Source organism: Pollachius pollachius (genome assembly GCF_949987615.1).
Source record: "Pollachius pollachius genome assembly, chromosome: 9".
Classification (NCBI taxonomy): Eukaryota; Metazoa; Chordata; class Actinopteri; order Gadiformes; family Gadidae; genus Pollachius; species Pollachius pollachius.
The window spans coordinates 18,787,951-18,809,586 of record NC_136942.1 but is presented as its reverse complement, the minus strand read 5'-3'; the positions used below and the strand labels follow the sequence as shown (position 1 = coordinate 18,809,586).

Genomic DNA, 21,636 nt, shown 5'->3' with positions numbered 1-21,636 from the left:
GCTCTGACCCTGCACTGCGGCGCCGGCCACCAGTGTTTAATCCGTGTCGGGAGCGTTAACACTGAGCGACCTCCTGGGTGACAGATCTGCCATGCGAGCCTGGCCCCACCCCCACCCCCACCCCCGGAGGAGGAGGAAGAGGAGGAGGAGGAGGAGGAGAGGAGGAGGAGGAGGAGAGGACTCTCTCCCTGTCAGCGCCGCTCACACAGACGTTAACCGGGCGCCGGCCGGTCCCCCACGCACTGCAAAAAATGCCAGGCGAGAAGGGCGCACGGGTCGCAAGCTCACACTCACTGCCTGGAGAGGGTCTCCTCTCTGACTGGGGAGGGGGCCCTCTCTGCATGGGGAGGGGGCCCTCTCTGACTGGGGAGGGTCTCCTCTCTGACTGGGGAGGGGGTCCTCTCTGACTGGGGAGGGGGTCCTCTCTCTATGGGGAGGGGGTCCTCTCTGACTGGGGAGGGGGTCCTCTCTGACGTGGGAGGGGGTCCTCTCTGACTGGGGAGGGGGTCCTCTCTGACTGGGGAGGGTCTCCTCTCTGACTGGGGAGGGGGTCCTCTCTGACTGGGGAGGGGGTCCTCTCTGACTGGGGAGGGTCTCCTCTCTGACTGGGGAGGGGGTCCTCTCTGACTGGGGAGGGAGTCCACTGTGAGTAAGGAGGGGGTCTACTGTGACTAGGGAGGGCATCCTCTTTGACTGGGGAGGGGGTCTTTGGTGACTTGGGAGGGTGTCCTTATATCTGGGGAGGGTGTCCTCTCTGACGGGGGAGGGGCTGCTCTCTGACTGGGGGGTGTCCTCTCAGACTGGGGGGTGTCCTCTCAGACTGGGGGGTGTCCTCTCTGACTGGGGGGTGTCCTCTCAGACTGGGGGGGTGTCCTCTCTGACTGGGGAGGGGCTCCTCTCAGACTGGGGGGTGTCCTCTCAGACTGGGGGGGCTCCTCTCTGACTGGGGGGTGTCCTCTCAGACTGGGGGGCTCCTCTCAGACTGGGGGGGTGTCCTCTCAGACTAGGGGGGGTGTCCTCTCTGACTGGGGGTGTCCTCTCAGGACTGGGGGGGTGTCCTCTCAGACTGGGGGGGCTCCTCTCTGACTGGGGGTGTCCTCTCTGACTGGGGAGGGGCTCCTCTCAGACTGGGGGGGTGTCCTCTCAGACTAGGGGGGGCTCCTCTCAGACTGGGGGGGGGGGCTCCTCTCAGACTGGGGGGTTGTCCTCTCAGACTGGGGGGGGCTCCTCTCAGACTGGGGGGTGTCCTCTCAGACTGGGGGGGGGGGCTCCTCTCTGACTGGGGGGGTGTCCTCTCAGACTGGGGGGGCTCCTCTCTGACTGGGGGGTTGTCCTCTCAGACTGGGGGGGGCTCCTCTCAGACTAGGGGGGGTGTCCTCTCAGACTAGGGGGGGCTGGACCGCGTGCTGCAGTCATTATGAGACGCCACACACCCCGAGGTTGAACACGGAGCACGCTCGGTCCACTGCAGTGAGGGAGGTAACCGGGCCTCAACAGAGCCAAGTCACCACACAGGGCCGCCTCGCTTGTCCTCTAAAGGCGCCGCTCGTTTGGAGGAAGGGTGATCTTCTTCGTTATGCTGCTCGCTGGCAATAATATCAACAACAGAATTTAAAGAAATATCGAATCATTTTTTTAATCAGACTCACTTGTTCTGAAAGCACAATATTTGAAAAAGACTGAAATAATTTAACCGAACGTTATCTTAATTAATTGTAGTCAATAATGACATAACTATTGATGTGGTACATTAAGTATTCATTAATACTCATAACTGTTGCCAGCTATCATTGATTGGTAATAACTATTGAATATTATATGCACATTATATGGAGCGGTACGGATTATGATATTGATATTAACTATTTATTATTATTAACTATTCAACACAATACCAATATCATTGGAGGTAAGCACATGGTTGAAGCATCTCAATAAAAAGATCTTATCTACTGGTAAATAAAGTTTCCAAGTATGAATAACATATGGTGGAAATATTAAATATCACGGTAGTTGTTTTTATATAAATACACAAACGTCGACCCCACTGCCACCTTCTAGACTACTTTTTAAAAAGCATTATCTCACAACACAACGCAGGGATCTCAAGGAAAATATACATTGGATTCGAGCACCACAACTTTTAAGGAATAAAAACTTTTTTTGCAATTTAAAAAATGTATTACCAGGAGAATAAGAACCAACCAGAGTAGCGCACACACACACAAACCCACACACACACACACTCACCAACACCCACACACACACACTCACCCACACCTACGCAAACACACCCACAGCCCCACACACAAACCCCCTATAAGTTCGGGCCTTGCCGAACCAAAACATTTCCAGAGGCCGCGTAGTTACCAGGAACAATTAGGACCGGTGTGATTACAGCTTGATCCTGGCCTTCATCCTGCTACCCTGGGTAACGGCCCAGTCCCCGCCAACGGGCTCCACTGCCGCTACCAGCACCGCACAGGTGGTCTCCCGAGACCTCCGGAGCCAGATCTGACCCTGTGCTGGCCTCATCCAGAGGAGGCGATGACTCTATCAGCTCAAAATGCAGCGGCGGCCGCAGCTGCCAACTGTGTTTACAGCTGCACCGCATCAAACATTCATCACATGCCATCTTTTCAGGCTGTGATGTGAGGCAATCAGCATTTCACAGGCTGTCAAATGATGCCTAGACCAGTTGCTACCTGGCAGAGTCAAAGAGAAAAATGGTTCAAATACACACACACACACACACACACGTGTGCGCGTGCGAGGAACGCCGCCGTCTTTCTAGTGGAACTCCTGACAGATGAGGTAGCTCATATGTTCAAATATTAATGCGACTTAAATACTCAAAGTTCTCTAATGACAGAAAGCTCAAAATCAGCTTTCAAGTGTAAATGATCCCTCTCTTTTTTCAGAGGAGTGGGGGGGGGAAACTTTCATCCATTTCATCTGAAGCAAAATTACGCTCAACTTTTAACTTCTGAAAGAGATTAATTTTGGCTGGCTTATACATGTTCATTTAGCCCTCTCCGTCTCTTTCCCCCTAGCTCTCCCGGTCTCTCCCTTTCTGTTTGACTTGTGTATCGTGGTCTATCACACAGAATGGAGGATTTCACTCCGCGTTCTTCCCACGAAAGGTTCCTGTTTGGTAAGTAACCGATCCCCCTCAAGCAGGCCTCCGTGGGCCTTTACAGCAGTGCTGCACCGCCATCTACAGGCCACTCGGGCAACTGCAGGGAGGAACTCTGGGTGACCCCTCTGCAGTCACGGCTGATGTATAGCACATTCATCTCGCTCTCGTCTTAGCGAAAAGGCACTTGTAAAAAAAAAAGGGCAGTTATTTTATGAAGATTTTAGCTGTCACTTTCCATGACTCTTTCACAGAAAAGAACATGATGTTGTCACACTGTTGAAATGCACCCATCCTAGGCTCATTACTGTAGCATAAACAAGGGGTGAGAGATATAGGGAGACAAAGAGAGGGAGAGGGACAGAGAGAGAGACAGAGCGTTACGAATCCAAACACACTACTTGGATTCCTACTCAATGATGATGTTTATGAGGACTTTTTTTCTGTTTTGTTTATGAGGAGACTTGATGCGAGAGAGAGGGCGAGAGAGAGAGAGAGAGAGAGAGAGAGTGAGAGAGAGAGAGGAGAGAGAGAGAGAGAGAGAGAGGGAGAGAGGGAGAGAAGGAGAGGGAGAGAGGGAGAGAGACAGTGTGAGAGAGAGACAGAGACAGATTTTTCTCAGATTACCCAATTAGAAAGGAGCTATTTTAAAACTGCAGCCCAAGGGGTAGCCACCGGAAAAGCTACTTCAAACATCGCAGGCTCATTTTCACTGAGGAGATTGCACAATCAAAACAGGTAACCTCCAGCCCGGCAAACAATGATAACTCTGAGACTCTCGCTCCCCTCCCCCCCTCCCTCTTGCACAATAATATTCAAAGGCAGAATAATGCGAAACGAGCAAGCAATCTGGGCCTCATCACTGTCTAGGCCGGCCCAATTCCTGTCCCTGAGTGTGACGTTTTTTTCATATCTGATTGCCACTCAGAAAGTTGGTTTTACCAAAAGGACGGCGCAGAAGTTTAGAAGGAGGGTAAAAAAAATAAAAAGGAGACTTCCTCAGCCACTTTGGCTCATATGCAACAGACCACTGATCTATTACATCCATTATGAACACCTTGTGAACACCCCCCCCCACACACACCCACACACACACACACACACACACACACACATGCAAAGAGCACACGCACACACACGCACACACAGGCACACACAGGCACACACTCCAACAAGCACTTCATGATGCGTGCAGAGATCTACATAAGCAGGGGTGGAAACAGGCTCCCCGCTGGGCGGGGGTCAGCCAGGCGGCCGGTGGGGCTTGATGATATAATGGCCGCGCGTTCCGGGTAGAGCACTACGGGAAGTCCCGCCCGCAGTTCCACTGGAAACCACAGCGAGCCGTAATGCATGACAGGATGCACGGATCCTCTGCAGAAGGCTAGGGCCGCTGGGCTGCTTAATAAATAATGTATTGTAATGTATATTACAGCCTGCCGGACCCCCATCGCTACAATCCCTCCCCCCACACCACCACCACCACCACCACCACCACCACCACCCCCGCCACGAGGACCATCCGGCCCCTAGCTCCAGCCCTGAAGCCCCCATCTACTCTAACTACGTCCTGCCCCCAACGCGGGGGGGGGGGGGAGAGAGAGAGAGAGAGAGAGGAAGGGAAAGAGGGAGAGAGAGAGAGAAAGAGAGAGAGGGAGGGAAAGAGGGAGAGAGAGAGAGAGAGAGGGAGGGAAAGAGGGAGAGAGAGAGAGAGAAAGAGAGCGAGGGAGTTAAAGAGGGAGTGAGAGAGAGAGAGAGAGGGAGGGAAAGAGGGAGAGAGAGAGAGAAAGAGAGCGAGGGAGGGAAAGAGAGAGAGATGGGGAGAGAGCGAGCAGACACTATGGATGTAATTATGCACATGTGAGAGGCAAAAGCAGAGGCCATCTGTCAACGTCTGAATGCGTTACCTTATTACCGCGGCCTAAAGATATAAATATAGGAGAGGGAGCTGCGTTCATTAGGAGCCCCGGTGGCAGGCTGCTTCACACACCTCTAAACACACACCACTTAATTGCCAAACGAGGACTTGGAGGGGAGGACTGGCTGTGACTGTCCACTAAATGGCCATGGGTGCAAAAGTGTGTGTGTGTGTGTGTGTGTATGTGTGTGTGTGTGTGTGTGTGTACCAGCGGTTGTAATGGCTGTTTATTTCCACGCCTGTGTGTTGATGTGGTCCCCGGTCTTGTGGCCCCGTGTTCATTCAGTACTATCAGTTTAATCATAAACAGGACTTGGGACTATGTCTCTGCTTCTGTCCCTCCCCCTCTCCCCCCCTCTCTCTCCCCCCTCTCTCTCTCGCTCATCCCCAGGAGAAGAGGAAATGTAAACATTACGAGAAAAAAGGCAAAAAGTTCTTCTTCACCCAACTTTCTGCTGATGAGTGGGTGAAAGAATTCCGAGCAGCTGACTCACCCAGTATCGCTCTCGCTCTCTCTCCCGTTCTCTCTCTCCCCATCTATATCTCTCCCTCTCAATTCAGGCCGCTCTCATCCTGCGCTGTCAACACATGCACCGACAGAAGCTGCTCCAACTGCTCTCAAACTGTCTGCTTTAAAAATAACACCTTGTGCTACAGTCAGACTGACACAAAGCCACACAGTTTGGTACAACACATATTAGGTGTATCATTTATATATAACATATACTATAGCTTGACCTTATCTCCCATAGGCTCATTACAGATGTGGATGTTCACTTCAGTCTCAGTAACATAGTTTAGGCCCCAGGGTGCTAAGACTCCAGCTAAAGGTGTGTTGCCTGAGTTCCTCTGCATCCTAAACCGTACGCACGCCCCAGAGAGATGCCTCAGCCCAACCCACTCCTTAATCACTCCATTCTGAACTCCCTGGGAGTCGCCGTTTGACTCACCTGTTCGCTATTCACTATTGAATCAGTCGTCACCCCCCTGTCTACAGTGTGGACCGGGCGTCTGCTGTGAGACTCCATGGTGGACTGAGAGCCACCACGAGCACCCTTCCTCCCCCTGGCTGGACCTCCGATTGGAGCGCAGAACTCAGCGCACAGCGGGAGCAACGGCGGTGGGAATGAAAGATTAGAGTGTGCCATCACACAAAACCACACACGCACAAACACACACACACACGCACACACACACGCACACATACTCTGCCATGGCCTGCGGAGGATCTAATTATAGGCCGGGGCGAGGAGATGGCCCGAGCAGCTGACCTGTCACCCGTCAGCACGCCTCTCCCCCTGGCCTCCTGAACCCGGGTCCGTCTGCCTGGAGGTAGGCCCACTATCTGGCAGCACTCACCATCTACCTGCCTCCGTCGCTCTCTAGCTCTGCGTCTATCTCTCTCGACCTCGCTCTATCCCCCTCTCCCAGCAAGGCAGAGAGAGAGAGAGCTAGAGAGAGAGGTACAGGTATCTCTCTCTCTCGCCCTACCTTGCTCTCCCCATCCCTTGCTCCGCTTTTCTCTCCGTTTCGCTCTTTCTTTCTTGGTCTCGCCTTCTGTTTCCGTGTCTGTCTCTGTAGCTCTTATTTCTGAGACTACCCCGGCAGGCGGCTTTTGTGTGAACGCTTACATGGCGATTAAGCTCTTTCCATTCTGATTTCTTTCTCTCCCCCTTTGTCCATGTCTCTCTCTCTCACCCTCTGTTCATGTCTCTCTCTCTCTCTATATCTAGCTCTCTCTCCCTCTTTTCATGTCTCTGACTATATCTGCTCTCTCTCTCTCTCTCTCTCCCTCTCTCCCTCTCTCCCCCGCTCCTCCCCTCCCTCTCCCGGCGCTCCAACTTCTTCCCTTCCCGGATAGTAGCCTCTCCTCCCACTCTCCGTGTACAATCACCCGTATTGTTCTCTGCCTTCCTGTCTGCGTGTCCACCTGCCCGTCAACGGCCCCCAAAGCCCTGGCGGATGCCCAGGGGGATTTGCACCCTGCCATCCGTGAGACGGCCTCATGGAAAAGCACCAGGTATGAATTGCATGTCACCCCCGCCCAGCCCCAGACAAGAGCAAGACAAGAAGAAAAGAAAAAGGCGTTGAAAGAGGAGTTTATAGCTCCACACACACACACACACACACACAGACAGTCAGACACACACACACACAGACAGACAGACACACTCACACCCACACGCCCTGTCTGTGACCGCTTGCTCACCCTGGCGCGGCGGGGCTTTCACGGCGAAGGCGTGCGCTCCTAGTCGTGACATTACATGCGTTGTGAGGAAAGGGGGGATTTCAGGAGGTGAAACCAGATTATTCAGGCTTAGGCCCTCAGATCACACAGCCTCATTAAAAGGGCTAAACAGAGACATTTAAACAGGGTTCACCACCGTCAGCGCTCCTCCTCCGACCAGGGGAGCTGAGCCGGTGATCCCCCCTCCCCCCGACACCGTCCCCCGGGTGGGCCGGCTTGGCTGGTAAGATGCACACATACCCAAATCCCCCCCCCCCCCCCCCCCCGTACCCGTCACATACCCTCTAATGTCCAGGAGAACTGAAGGAAAAGCCAAGCGGGGTTTGCTTTAACAAGATCAAACTCACACAAAAGAAAACTCCCCCCCCCCCCCCCCATCCCCACCCAAAAGTACAGACTACATCTTTCCTGGGAAAAGAAACGCAGCGAAAGATAGAACAATTTGCGAGTTGTAAATGGAGACACAGAGCCGGGCCAAAGACGCCGCAATGCATTCATGCAAAATTACACTTTAAAGAGTTAAAACTTGGCTGCAGTGAAACGGGACACAAAAAAACTTGTTCGCCCCAAGGCTTAAAGGGAGCTCATTAACGTGCCGCAATGACTTACCAGAAAGGCTATTAGGCTGCGCTGCCTGTTCTCCCACTGAAAACAGCTCTTAATGTACTGTAACGTGTAGAGCACCGCTGTGGTGATTCTGCGAACCCGATAGATATTCTGGGCAAGAGCCTAATGGGAAATAACGACAATAAAATGCACAAGTCAGAATCAGTTGACGCCGGACATTATGTTTATGAGTTTGCAATCAGGTTGATTCTTCTTTACTGGCCCTTAATTCCAGGGCTATGTATTTTTGATGACCAATCAGAACGTGGAAACCACATTTTGGCGCAGCTATTTTGTGACCACTGCTAATTGCCTAGCAGGGACGCAGTCATTAAGGAGCATTAGTGTCCCTGGCAGAAAACACAACAAAATAGAAAAAAAAAAATCACCTTTTTGGAAAATTTAACGTTTTCCTCCGTGAATTTTGCCTCCTTTCGCTGAAAAGTTCTGACTCCAGCTCTGATCTGAGGAAGAAACATCAAACAAATATTAGCTCAACACGTGTATTGTGTATAAACAGGTATCTAATTCAGGTATATGTGCTTGACTTCTAAAGCGAAATATGCATTTTATTCAAATAAAGTACAGGTAAAAGTGATCTCCCTCTGCGTTCCTTTAAAAGCATCCTACCTGGTTGTACAGGACATCCAGCTCTAGCGTGATGCTTCCCTTCGCCGTGGTTCCCAGCGACTCCTTCTTCAACAGCCTGCAGATCCTCTTGCCGTTCTGGATCTAAAGCGAGACCCAACGGAACGTCTCAACCAGGAGCTCCGAAACCAAACCGACGGTCACCGTACTGGAGCAGGACTCCGGGTGGGGGGGGGGGTACTCACCGAGAGCAGCGTGATGGCCACCTTCCCCAGGACGGTGGGCGTCTTGTCTCCGTTGTCATCCAGCACCGTCAGCTCCAGCACGTCGTGGATGTCCTTCACCGGGCTGGGGTCAGACGCAACGTTAGCACCGGGGCCAGCGGGGCAGGGATACAAAGGGCGGCCTGGTGCTCGCGGCCTACTTACAAGGTGAACACTTTGTTCCACTCGGGGTTGAGGTTCTTGACGATGGTGTGGGTCTGCAGCCGGCTGTTCCCCAACTCCACCAGGCAGAACGGGTTCTTACCTGTTAGGATGGGAGGATGATAACCCTAATGTTCATCACATCAACAATAATAATAGCAATAGTTTCAGTAATTATAATTATAAAAGTTATAATGTTATAATAACTTGAATATATACAATCGTAATTAGCATAACACAATCATATAAAGGACATTATAACACAATTTGCAGCCTTGGAGGCCATGGCGATTGGTGCTGCTGGGGTTGCTTACCGATTTCTGCAGGGAGGTCTGTGGCCTTGATAACCTTCACCTGCAGGAAGCCCACCTCCCTCAGGCTCTTGTGGGAGTTCAGCAGGCTCTAGACCCAGAGGCACGCATGACATCTGCGTCAAGATCTAGATTTTAAGAGCGCCCTAATGCAGGTCATCACTTTACCGTGACTAATAACTCCTCGTGACAATTTCTGATACTAGAGATCAAATGAGATCAAATGAGGAAGTATATTTACAGATTCTCAGGTTCGTTCTGGCACTGATCGCTGATATTTAAATGACAAACCAATCGGTCCTGAATGTTCTTGCGTTCGTCGAACTGCTGCAAGGGGGCAGTGAGGATGTCCCCCACAGAGACCCCACAGCAGGGGGTGAGGGTCACCAGGAAGACCAGCCGGCCCTTCCCCGGGTTCAGGACATGGGTGTAGAGCTGCCTCTGGTTCTCCTCCACTTGGGACAGGTCCACTTCCAACCTGAGACACACACACACACACACACACACACACACACACACACACACACACACACACACACACACACACACACACACACACACACACACACACACACACACACACACACACACACACACACACACACACACACACACACACACACACAGGGACACAGGTTTTGTTGGGAGATAATGTGTGGTACGAATATGTGAGCGATTGGGGTCACGGGAAGTGAAACTCACATTCCCCACGACTCCGGGGACTTCCTGCCCCTCTTGGAGAACACCTCCACCTGCAGAGGCTCCTGGTTGTCTTCAAACTGGTTGAAGTCAAACCGCTCCCTCCACTGGGGGTTGGCCTGGATGCACAGGTTCTGCGGAGGGTGACCCAGTGCATGTGTGTGAATGGTAGAACTCTCACCCTCTCATACACACATACATCGACACACAGACACACACACACACTCCCACAATCATGGTGAACACTCTTGGAACACGAGCAACCGTTACGCGGGGAATTAAGTCTCCATTCAGTTCAGCCAGACAGATGCAGGACAGGTGCGCGGGTGTGTGTGTGTGTGTATGTGTGTGCGTGGGTGTGTGTGTGTGTGTGTTTGTGTGTGTGTGCGTGTGTGTGTGTGTGTGTGTGTGCACGAGTGTGTGTGTGTGTCTTTGTGCGTGCGGCCGTGCACGCCTGGGTTGGCCACTCTGGGATTGTACACACTGACAGCTTCCAATTAGAATCAGCTTTGTTCAACAAACAAACAAGTGGAGAGAGAAGCAGAGCGGCTTACGAAGAAATGACACGACAACACGAGACAAGAGCACCAGAAAGTCATCAGGGAGAGGGACCTGGGGGGGGGCAACAAGTAGAGCTAGAGGAACAGGGCATGCTGCGTATGCAAATGAAGATACAGAGAAAGGGGGGAGAGAGAGAGAGAGAGAGAGAGAGAGAGAGAGACAGAGAGAGAGGCAGAGAGAGGCAGAGAGAGAGAGAGAGAGCGAGAGAGAGCAAGAGAGAGAGAGACAGAGGCAGAGAGAGAGAGATAGAGAGAGGCAGAGAGCAAAAAAGAGAGAGAGAGAGAGATAGCGAGAGAGAGAGAGAGAGAGAGAGAGTGAGCGAGACAGAGAGAGAGAGAGTGAGCGAGACAGAGAGAGAGACAGAGCGAGAGAGAGACAGAGAGAGACAGAGAGACACGGAGAGCGACAGAGAGAGGAGTCTGGCAGCCCTTGCCCAGCACTAATGAGCTGCCTCTGCCACGGCCCAGTGAGCCAAGGTGGAGGTGAGTCCCTGACAGAAACCTGCTGGGACTCTGGGGGGGGAGAGATGGCAACACAGACTTCCCACGACACCGGAACGCTAATAAACCAGCAAGGGATATTTTAATAGGAGAAATAACGTGGTGAAGGAGAGACGGATGGACAGAGCGTCCTTCACCTCTACCAGTCCAGAGACCGGTCAGACACCCGGCACCTCTCCACCGGTCAGAGACCCCTGAGAGACCAGCCACCTCTCCACTGGTCCAGAGAGAGACCAGCCACCTCTCCACTGGTCCAGAGAGAGACCAGCCACCTCTCCACCGGTCAGAGACCCCTGAGAGACCAGCCACCTCTCCACCGGTCAGAGACCCCTGAGAGACCAGCCACCTCTCCACCGGTCCAGAGAGAGACCAGCCACCTCTCCACCGGTCCAGAGAGAGACCAGCCACCTCTCCACCGGTCCAGAGAGAGACCAGCCACCTCTCCACCGGTCCAGAGAGAGACCAGCCACCTCTCCACCGGTCCAGAGAGAGACCAGCCGCCTCTCCAGCGGTCCAGAGGACCCACCTTGCTCTTGTACTTCTGGTCGGCCAGCCTGAAGCGGACGTAGAGGTCGGCGGGGCCCTGCGGCGGCAGGTCCAGCCCCTCCACCAGGCTGATGCTGTACACGCCCGTCCACACCTGGTTCTTCTGCAGGCTGCCCTGGGTCTGTGTCTGGCTGCCCGGCTGGCCCGTGGGCTGCAGCTGCTGGGCGCCCTGGAGAGGGTGGGAGGGTGAGAGGGTGAGCCAGGACCCCCAATACACACATCGAGGCACCCGCACACATACACACTCACACACCCAAACAGACATGCACACAAACCCCCCCACTGACACACACACAAACACTCATTGACACATCCCCATACACTCGAGTGGGTATGTGTCTGTATGTATAGAGTACACACACACACACACACACACACACACACACACACACACACACACACACACTTCACACAACTGTGTATTTTCCTCATCTTGGCACCTCCCGGCGCTCAGAGTGCATGAAAGTAGGACAAGAGGTTTTATACAGCAGCAGCAGCAACGCATCTCTGCTGGAGAACATTAGCACATCCAGCACTGACAGCCAGTACACACCAGAGAGAGAGGGGGGTGCAGACGGAGAGAGGGGGGAGAGAGAGAGAGAGAGAGAGCGGGGGCAGGGTGTGGGGCACGTCAGCGAGCGACAGCCAGATGTCCCTGGCTGTGACAGTCCCACTCATCACAGCCCGGCGACGAGAGGCAGGACTCTTGGCGTGCCGAGGACCAGACAGCAGGTAGTGGTGAGTAATGATGCAGAGCGCCGTGCTCTCTCTCTCTCTCTCACTCCATCTCTCTCTCGCTCTCTCTTTTTCTCTGTCTCTCTTTTTCTCTCTCTCTTTATCTCTGTCTCTCTCTCTCTCTCTCTCTCTCTCTCTCTCATCAGCCCATCGTGGACACGCGCGTTCGCGGCACGTCGTCGACGGCGACCCTTTGGATGGCGTGCCGCCGACGTTCCCGCCCGTTTCCAGACGAACCAGCGGCAGGGAATAAAGAAATGTTATTTTAAACGCTGCCGTGGAAGCGAAGCACTTAAACACACACGCCCGAAAAAAAAGATATGGCTATTTTTATGCATATTAAAAAAGAGGTGTGTGTGTGTCAAGCGAGAGGCCGTCCCCATATCTCCCCCCTCTCTCCGAGAGAAGGAGGGAGAGAGAGCGGTGGAGCGATCCAGGCGGTCTGATAGGCCGGGCCGGCTGCGTCGGCCGCTGAGCGCGGCAGTCCGCCCCTCTGACTGCTCCGGCTCCCTGGGCCGCCCAGAGCCGACAAGGCTTCAAACAGCCCCCTACACCAACCCCTCCATGCCCCCAATGCCACCACCCCAGCCCCCTACACCAACTCACCACTGCCCAGCGCCACCACCACCACCGTCCCCCGTCAACCACCCAAGCTCCCAGTCCGCCCTCCTCTGTTGAATACAGGGTCACCCACCCCCAAAACCACCACCCCAATCCTGGGGCGGGTGTGAGGAGGGGGGGGGGATCAAAGCACATCTCAGGGACTTGAATTAACATGGAACACCACAGACACACAGGCCTATGAATATCACCCCCCCCCCACACGTCCCTTCCAAAAGAAGCGGATGGGAGGGAGCAGAGGGGGAGGGGGGGGTGATATAAACCAGGCCCCGGCCCAAGTCATCCCGGGTGTTTATCTTGGACACATTTCTATCTCGGCGGCCAATAAAACAATTCCACTTAACTGTAAGTGGCCCCTAAAGAGGGCCTATTCCTGGTTCATAAAAGGGCCGCGGCGATGGCTCCCATATGCTGGGGGGGGGGGGGGGGACAGCATATGGGGACCCACCGGATGAGCTCGGACCCCCGGCCCATTTGGCGGGACGCTGCCTCGCCTCTGTCCGTCCACAGCTGGGACATTAGGTCCATAACATCTGGGTTATTGCCCCGCCGCGCCTGGGAATTATCAGTCTGACCATCTCAGGCATCCCGCGCTGGCAGCCTGCCTCAAACAGCACAGCCCACCCACCCAAAACCCCCCCCGCCCCCTGTCCTCAACCACCCCCTCCCATACAGCCCTGCTCCCTGTTGGACACACACACACACACACACACACACACACACACACGCACACGCACGAGCGGAGTTCCTTCGAGAGAGAGTGTGTGTGTGTGCGTGTGTGTGTGTGTGTGTGTGTGTGTGTGTGTGTGTGCGTGTATATGTGTGTGGGGGTCGAGAGGGGTAGTGCTAAAGGAGCTGTGTGTGTGTGTGTGTGTGTGTGTGTGTGTGTGTGTATGTGTGTGTTTGTGTGTGTGTGTGTGCGTGTATATGTGTGTGGGGGTCGAGAGGGGTAGTGCTAAAGGAGCTGTGTGTGTGTGTGTGTGTGTGTGTGTGTGTGTGGTTCGGGGAGCGAGGGGAGATGTGCCTCCAGCACCTACCGGGATAGGTGTTAAATGCAAAAGGATATTCTACGTGGTAAAATAATAAAAGAGGGAAAGCGAAAACCCCCCCAAAAAAGATGCAGGCATGAAGTTAGCATCGCAGCGTTGTTAAATTAGCACTGTGATTTGGGCGACACGTTCCCGTAAAATCCCATCACACGTTTCTGATTCCCTCCCAGAGTCCCTCTGGCCATCTGCAGGGACAACCTGCACCGTGGATGAAATTGCTTCATTTCTTTTGTAAAATATCCAACTGAGATTGTCTCCGTGACCATTAAAAGAGGGAGCAGATGTGACATTTAACTGGGTATAAGTGTGCTTACCGACCAAATTAAGAAATAAAAAAAAAATTCAGCAAAATAGTCTATTTTATCGAATAAGAGTTTGAAGAAATAGGTTGTGATTTTAGCAAATATGTGAGCTACTAAGTTTTTTGTTTTGTTTTTGGGGAAATAATGATGCTGTTTGTAATGATTATATAGCAATGCTCTGCAAGAACAGTGTGCTGTAAAAAATGGGCAAAACCCACAGCTCGAATCAAGGTTACACACAAAGGCCTAAATCCTTGGCACGCACCTCGTTCTTTGCGGCCTCATTGCACAGTGATTTACTGCCCCCTAGTGGTCCTCCACTATAAAACAACCACGGCAAGCACCGCTGACAAAAACTAGATACAAGTAACGCATAAACATAATTAAAAAACTTAAAATACAAACCTTATTCTTCTTTTGTGGCCATCTGTTGATCTGTAAATAAAACAAGAATTCATATCAGTTTAAATGAACACAGCAATAGTTCATGTCAGCAAAAACTCTCAGAAAGTATGTGTTTTACCGGGTTCCTCTTGATGGTTGCATCTCTGTACATCAAACAGAGGTCCACGACGATGGAGCCCAGGTTATCTTCTTTACTCTTAGGATCTTCCAGACGCAGCTCAATCTCGTAGTTCCTGTTCACAAACAACATTATGAAGAAGTGTGAAAGGACTGGAATCCTTTTTTGCCAAAGGATTTCCTTTGGCAATAATTAACCTTTTTTGTTTTGTTATTTCATGCGAGAGCGGAAGGCAGAACGTACTTGTACAGTTCCAGGTTGCTGATGGAAATCATGGTGGAGCCCATGAACTCATCACTGGTCAGATTCTTGTCGTAAACCTGGACACACAGAAAAAGACCCAACGTGTTACATAAGAACCTGAGGCCTCTAACCGTGGCCCGGGGACAGGGCCCGGGAATGTGTCGATCTGTGCAGGAGAGGACAGCAGTGGGTACCCGGGCCTCGATGCCATGGTCCTTGTCTCGCAGGGGGTGCGAGAAGGACTCGTTCCAGTGGGGGTTCAGACTCTTGTACACCACTTTGCTCTTGTAGAACTGCTTCCCTTCAATCTTGAACTTCACGTAGGGATCACTGGTGGCTGCAACACACACCAACACACACCACTACGGTCAGGACGTCAGTGATCAGGCGGGCCTGTGGCCGGACGGTGAGCTATTGAGTGTTTTGGTAACATAACGCTCCTGGCATAAAGATAATGATCTAGAATGGTCTAAAATATCCAGAGATTGTTCCCTGCGAATACTATTTATTCCACACAGCACACATCACCATGAATAAAAACACAGATTATGGATGAGAACACACAAACACACTGTATTTGACCACAAACACACACACATATACACACATACACACACACTGTATTTGACCACACACACACACATATACACACACAAACACACACACACACACACACACACTGTATTTGACCACACACACAAAAACACACACCCACACACACCCACCCACCCACACACACACACACACACAGGCGCACTGTATTTTGACAAACACACAAACTACCACACAAACACACATACACACCCACACACACAGCAGCCCTTTGATTCAATCACTATGGGGGGGGGGGGGGGGAAGGGTGTTTCAATGTGTGCGTGACTGCGCGTGTGTGTGTGTGTGTGTGTGTGTATGTGTGTGTGTGTGTGTCTGTGTGTGTGTGTGTGAGCGAGCGGCTGAGTGAGTGTTTGAGGGGGGTCCTTTGGCAGAGGAGCCAGCGCAGAGCTGTTTACTGGTGAAAGAGTGGAAACACTGGGCAGCATGCGGCCGGCGGCCGAGCACGGCGGCTAGAAGCAACCAGTGCTAATCTCCCGGCCGGCTGAGAGTGTGTGAGAGAGGGAGTGTGGCCCACAGGGGGACAGCACGTCTTTGTCTCTGCTGTGGCATGCAGATTGCCCCCCCCCCCCCCCCCCCCACAAGAAAAAAAAAAAAAAGAAAATGAAAGCCAGTCCAATGCCTTCATTTGTATACGGGAATAAAGGGGGTGCTTGAGAGAGCCTACAGGGAGGCTGAATCACATGACAAAGGCCCTGTGGGGGTGGGCTGTCAGGCCTGTCAGCTCCCCACTCCAAATGAACATCTCGCCCAGGCAGCCAGGACCCACAGCGGCACCGCCCTGCCAGCCAGTGACGGGGAACCTCCAGGCAGCTTGACAGGAGCAGAATGTGGCAGCGGACGGGCGAGGGAGGGAGAGAGAGAGAGAGAGAGAGAGAGAGAGAGAGAGGCCGACAGAGAGAGCCTCACCCGGCACCACGGAGACGGGTGGCGGCGAAACGCAAAAAAAAATATATTCACTTATATATTGATATGAAATATAGGACCGGGGTCAGGGCGGCAGAAAATGTGTGAGTGGGGTGGACGTGGGGGGCAGCGACCCTTTCAGAATATGTAATGACCGTGTTTGGGCGTTGATGGGTGCTCTGGCGGGGTGTTGATTGTGGGGCAAAGTGGAGCAGAGCAGAGGGCGTGTGGGTATTGCATCATTATGGGGCCTTGCTGCCAGGGGGAGGAAGGCTCCTGACTGCCAGAGAGAGCATGTCTGGCCTGGGTGTCAGCTTATAGAACGGTGGGGCTACCCCAACACTTTGAGGTGATTCATAGGACATACATTTTTTTAATTTCAAATCCCAGAATCTATTTAGCTAGACTACAATTGCAATTACATTGTTTTAATTAGCTATGTTCTTTAAGGGAATTTGGAACATGTATAATATAAAATGTGCATGAGTCGTCAAGGCAAATGATTGAGTAAAAAAGTGTCCCGCGGTGAAGCTCTCACGCTGCAGTTCCATTTGTAGCCACTTGAGGTCACTGCCGTCAAAACTTAACCGCTACCCGCTAGCGGGCCAATTAGGCCACAAGGAAGAGGTCAAGGGAGCATGATGAAATGACAGATGGAGGTTTGTTTTCAAACCAGCCCCCATCCTCTCTTTTGTCTGTCTCTCTCTCGCTCCTTTTCATTTAAGTCTCCCTCCAAAAAAATACATTCGATTAGACAACACAAAAAAAAGGTTCTTAATGCAAAGAAACCTTTTAACAGAATTGCCAGCAATAGATGTTTATAAAAATAGTAATGTATGGGGCTGCTTTTATTCCTATGAAATTTGTAAAATCTCTCCACATTTCGTTTTTTGGAGAAAAATTTTATATTTAAAGAGTGAGTTTACACAATAATAACGAGAAAGTGAGGAATACTCAAATATTGCATGCCACTTGATCAGGGAAAACACAGATCACGTGTTGTTTGTCTTCATTTCCTACATAGCCTGTTTTCCTGGTGTAAATACTTTTCAAGGTCGGACTGCATATTTTAGGTACATCGTGCAATGGAATCTAGTCAGAAGAGACTAGTCTTATACAAGCCCATCTTGACCAGATGGGCTTCTTGCCAAATTCTAAGTCACCAAGAAAATGGCACTGTTTTGGGCCTAAAAAAAATATATACAGTATATGCATTTGATTCATCTAGTAATTGTATGAATCACAGTAATCGAATATCTCTTGACCTACCAGATCGCCTGTTCTTAATGGCCAGGTTCTTCCCCTCCTTCAGGTTGATGTTCAGCAGGTATCTCTGGATTTGAAGAGGGCTTGTAGGAGAAGCTGATGGCCCAGCCTGTTTAAAAACAAAACAAGTGATCAAGAGATAATAAGAGATAGCTCTAGATAGTTCAGCCGAGTCCTTCCGATAAGTGAAAGACAAGTCTTGTCACTACTCACAGAGTTGTCGGACAGATCCCGCTTCACCTCATCGAAGAGGTCATCCTGCTCGTTCACCTGCACAGAAGGAGGGGAAACGACTTTAGAGTTAACACTAAACTCAGGACACATTCGAAAAATGAATTTAATGTTTCCGTGTCTATTCTACGGGTTTCTTCATGATTCTTTATGTCTCCGTGAGATGTACAGGGCCTCTGTGGTGAAGATACTTTTCCGCGGTACATCACAGTTTATTGGAATTGGAAGAATAAGTTCAGATCTGTGCAATACTGAGTGTTCTGCAAGATATGTAAGAAATGTGGGGTGTCTGAGTAGAACGCTTTTGGAAACATTGCAGTGTTTTGATTGTTTTTATGGGAGCCAATACAAACAACTTGGTGAGGCAATGACTTGATTTTCAGGTTTTTAAGAATGGAGTTCTTCAAAATCCAGAAACCACAAGATGCAATGCTCTTAGTGTGAACAAAGATGACAACGGAATTTAAATATAAAAAAGCTGTGTGCTTTACAAGCCCAAAGGTGGGCTACATGTAACATATGGTGTAGACTTTATGACTACATACCTAGGGGTGTTACGTTTTAGGTGTTCCACGGTTCTGTTTGTTTCACAGTTTTTGGTCATGGTATGGGTTAAGTAAGATGCTATAGGGCTTGCATATCAGAAACACCATGGGATACCCCTGCACTAATGTAACCCCTGCACTTTGTTTTGCCATGTCTCCCATGAGAAACACTGTGGCACTTTCAAACACAACAGTGTAATTAACGATTAATTAACTAATTAATGAATTAACCAATGGCCAAAAAACAATTACTACCAATACCAACATAATAACTAACAATCCAATGCTCCTTTACTTCAAAAATTGAGGTGGTCATTGTGATGTGACATTGCATTGGACAAGCACTACACACACACACACGCACACACACACACACACACACACACACACACACACACACACACACACACACACACACACACACACACACACACACACACACACACACACACACACACACACTATATTGTTCATTCTATATACTGTCCACTGGAACATAAATCAGGGGAACTTTCAGGGAAAATTAGGAGAAAACTATCAATTTGTAGTAAACAGCCCATATTCTCTGTAGTGCTGCAATATGAAACAACTACAAAATATGAACAATACAAGCCTGAGAAGAAGCAAAGAAAGTCAGGGACATGACATAGTTATGTGTAGTATCAGTAACAAATGGCTTTTACAGCTGCATAACTTGGGTTGTCTCACTCATCCTCATGATGAATCACACATGTACGCTCAGGAACACAAGGGTGTATGCTTTGTTCCTGGCAGGTAAATAAATCAGTCCGGACGTCATGCTGTCGCTACGTGGGTACTATAGGAAGTTCCCAAGCCGCCCTCGGAGAGCTTCCTCACCATTACAATAACCTAACAACTGGTTTGCTTGGTGATTCTTGAATTTCAAGTCAAGAAGCACCCAGGTGACGCGCTCGTCACTGCATGACTGAAACCCCAGTGACGGTCCCCGGTAGTACTGACCTCCTCGGGATCCATCGTCGGGTTCCCCTCCTCCTGCTCCTCCTCCTCCTCTGCCGGGTTCTCCTCCAGCTTGGAGAAGTACTGGGACATGAGCTCCCTGTCCTGGTCCTCCGAGTCCGTGGTCCACGTCACCACGCCGCGCTCCTCGTCCGAGAACCCGTCGGGCAGCGGGGCCCAGCGCTCCGCCTGCTCCCGGGCCCCCTGCGACGGGGACACCCGCAAGAAGGACGGGGACGCCGGCACCCTCACCTGATCCCCGAAGGAGCTGGCTCTGGACAGCGCCGACGAGACCACCTCCGACATCCCCACGGAGGAGGTGTCGGAGCGGTCGAGGTTCTCCCTCCCGTCCAGCGCCGCCAGTCGTGCGACCAGCTGGTTGGCGGAGACGTGTCGAGGCGACGGGACGGGAAGGGCCAGAAGAGAGGACGCGGGCTCCGTCACGTTTGCTCTGGGGACCCTGCCTGGTTCACTGTGAAAGCTCCATTTGCCTGCAGAGTTCATGCGTTGCCTGATATAGTCTGAGTCGTCGAAGTGGTTAAAGCTCTCTGCAGGTGCCATGATCCTGTTGTCCACGTAGTCCCTGGTGGGAGGGTACCGCACCGCAGGGGCCGCATCGTAGTTGGCCCTTTCTGAGGAAGGCCGCTCGCAAGGGACGTTTTCACTGGCGACGGATTCATTGTCACTTTGAGAGGGGGAGCTGGCGAGGCCCAGGGAGTCCAGAAGGGCCGCGTCCGGCAGCATCCGCAGGTCAGGGAACGAGATGCTACGTCTGTAGGCCAGTTTCTTTCCCTGCTTGCCGCCTGTCTTTTTACCTGCCTTCTTCGGCTGCAGGAACTTGAAGAAGAATGGTTTCTTCTTGGATTCCATCTTTTGTAAATAATGGCTTTCAAAGAAACATAAAACAGTCAAATAAATAATCCAAATCCTTTAGCTAGGTGACATATTCAAGATCAACACTGAATATTTGCTATTCACTTTATATGCAGGCATATAGCTGTGTAATGACTGCTGCCAGACTGCATATATTATCACTCGTTTGGTTAATTCTAGCCAAATTTGTTACTGTATTACTTAATTGTACATTTAGATTACTTTATCCAAAGAAAACTAACACATATTAACAAGTTGTTCAAACAAAAGCACTGTAGGCACAACTCAACTAGATCGTTTAAACGCGTAACATATAATGTAAAATATTCTTACAACTTTCACTGCTAAATAACTTACATAAAAACTCAATGCGTGTGCCAATTTCGACGAAGAAAAAAAAGATATAGCAGGCTTACCTGTCCAGTAGCGATGTGCTTCCTTGTGTCTAGAGCTCGACGCGCATCAAAGTTTGTCAAACCAAGTTTTTGCTAAACTTTTGTCAAACGTTAAACAGTCTCCCAGTAGCCATCAGTGGATCTGCTGTGTGGGGTCGAGCATGAAGTGTGTTCAACACAACTCAACATTCCTCAGTGTGTGGCACGTTCATGATTGGCGGAGTCTCTCGACCCAGGTGGATCAAACTGGACATACCAGTCCCACTGGGTAGTTTCGATGGCGCTGCGATTGCCCTAACGTCGGCAGTAGGGAAAGTGGACGCCTTTGTTTGTTTGGAGACTCAAGTGGGACAACATTAGAGCAACATACAAGTATATGTCAGCGTTTATGTGTAGTTGTATATAAGGAACACCGTTACTACCTTCACACGTAGACAAGCACAATTGACATTGCTTTCGGTTCACTGTAGTCCATGTTGGGTGGTGCTAATAGATCTGTATCGGACAGATCTGTATCTATCCGATACAGATCTGGAGAAGCTGCAGCCTCACTTCCCTGAGACGCTCAACTTTTTTGTTGTTGTTTTACATTTATTTGTATTACGTGTAATGCTCTAATACTACACAGTCCAAAACGAATGCTGTAAGGGCATCACGATCACTACCCTCAGAGACGGAAGAGCTTGTGGGGAAGAGCCCATGATGATGTCAGCGATTAACCTTAGGGTCACCTGATCAAAACCAAACGACGTGGGGGAGAGATTTGGTAGGAGGTAGGCTGCTTAACAATGGTATGTTCCTCTTTTTTTTTTATCTCCT

The 21,636-nt window shown here is 51.0% G+C and overlaps 1 protein-coding gene across 1 annotated transcript in view; it reads right to left on the bottom strand.

Annotated features, from left to right (window-relative positions):
* Positions 1-21,424, bottom strand: part of mctp2a (multiple C2 domains, transmembrane 2a) — a 25,705-nt gene extending 4,281 nt beyond the window's left edge. The window contains exons 1-19 of the mRNA XM_079742861.1: positions 20,839-21,424; positions 19,553-20,435; positions 18,009-18,065; positions 17,799-17,904; positions 15,206-15,348; positions 15,012-15,088; positions 14,769-14,883; positions 14,651-14,680; positions 11,519-11,707; positions 9,935-10,065; positions 9,524-9,710; positions 9,236-9,323; positions 8,925-9,024; positions 8,742-8,844; positions 8,539-8,640; positions 8,298-8,372; positions 7,912-8,031; positions 5,967-6,148; positions 2,473-2,603 (exon numbers count right to left, since the gene is read on the bottom strand). Coding sequence (XP_079598987.1) covers positions 2,473-2,603; positions 5,967-6,148; positions 7,912-8,031; positions 8,298-8,372; positions 8,539-8,640; positions 8,742-8,844; positions 8,925-9,024; positions 9,236-9,323; positions 9,524-9,710; positions 9,935-10,065; positions 11,519-11,707; positions 14,651-14,680; positions 14,769-14,883; positions 15,012-15,088; positions 15,206-15,348; positions 17,799-17,904; positions 18,009-18,065; positions 19,553-20,419 — 2,803 coding nt within the window. The 5' untranslated portion in view covers positions 20,420-20,435; positions 20,839-21,424. The remainder of the gene's footprint in view (positions 1-2,472; positions 2,604-5,966; positions 6,149-7,911; positions 8,032-8,297; positions 8,373-8,538; positions 8,641-8,741; positions 8,845-8,924; positions 9,025-9,235; positions 9,324-9,523; positions 9,711-9,934; positions 10,066-11,518; positions 11,708-14,650; positions 14,681-14,768; positions 14,884-15,011; positions 15,089-15,205; positions 15,349-17,798; positions 17,905-18,008; positions 18,066-19,552; positions 20,436-20,838) is intronic.
* Positions 21,425-21,636: the final 212 nt, after the last annotated feature.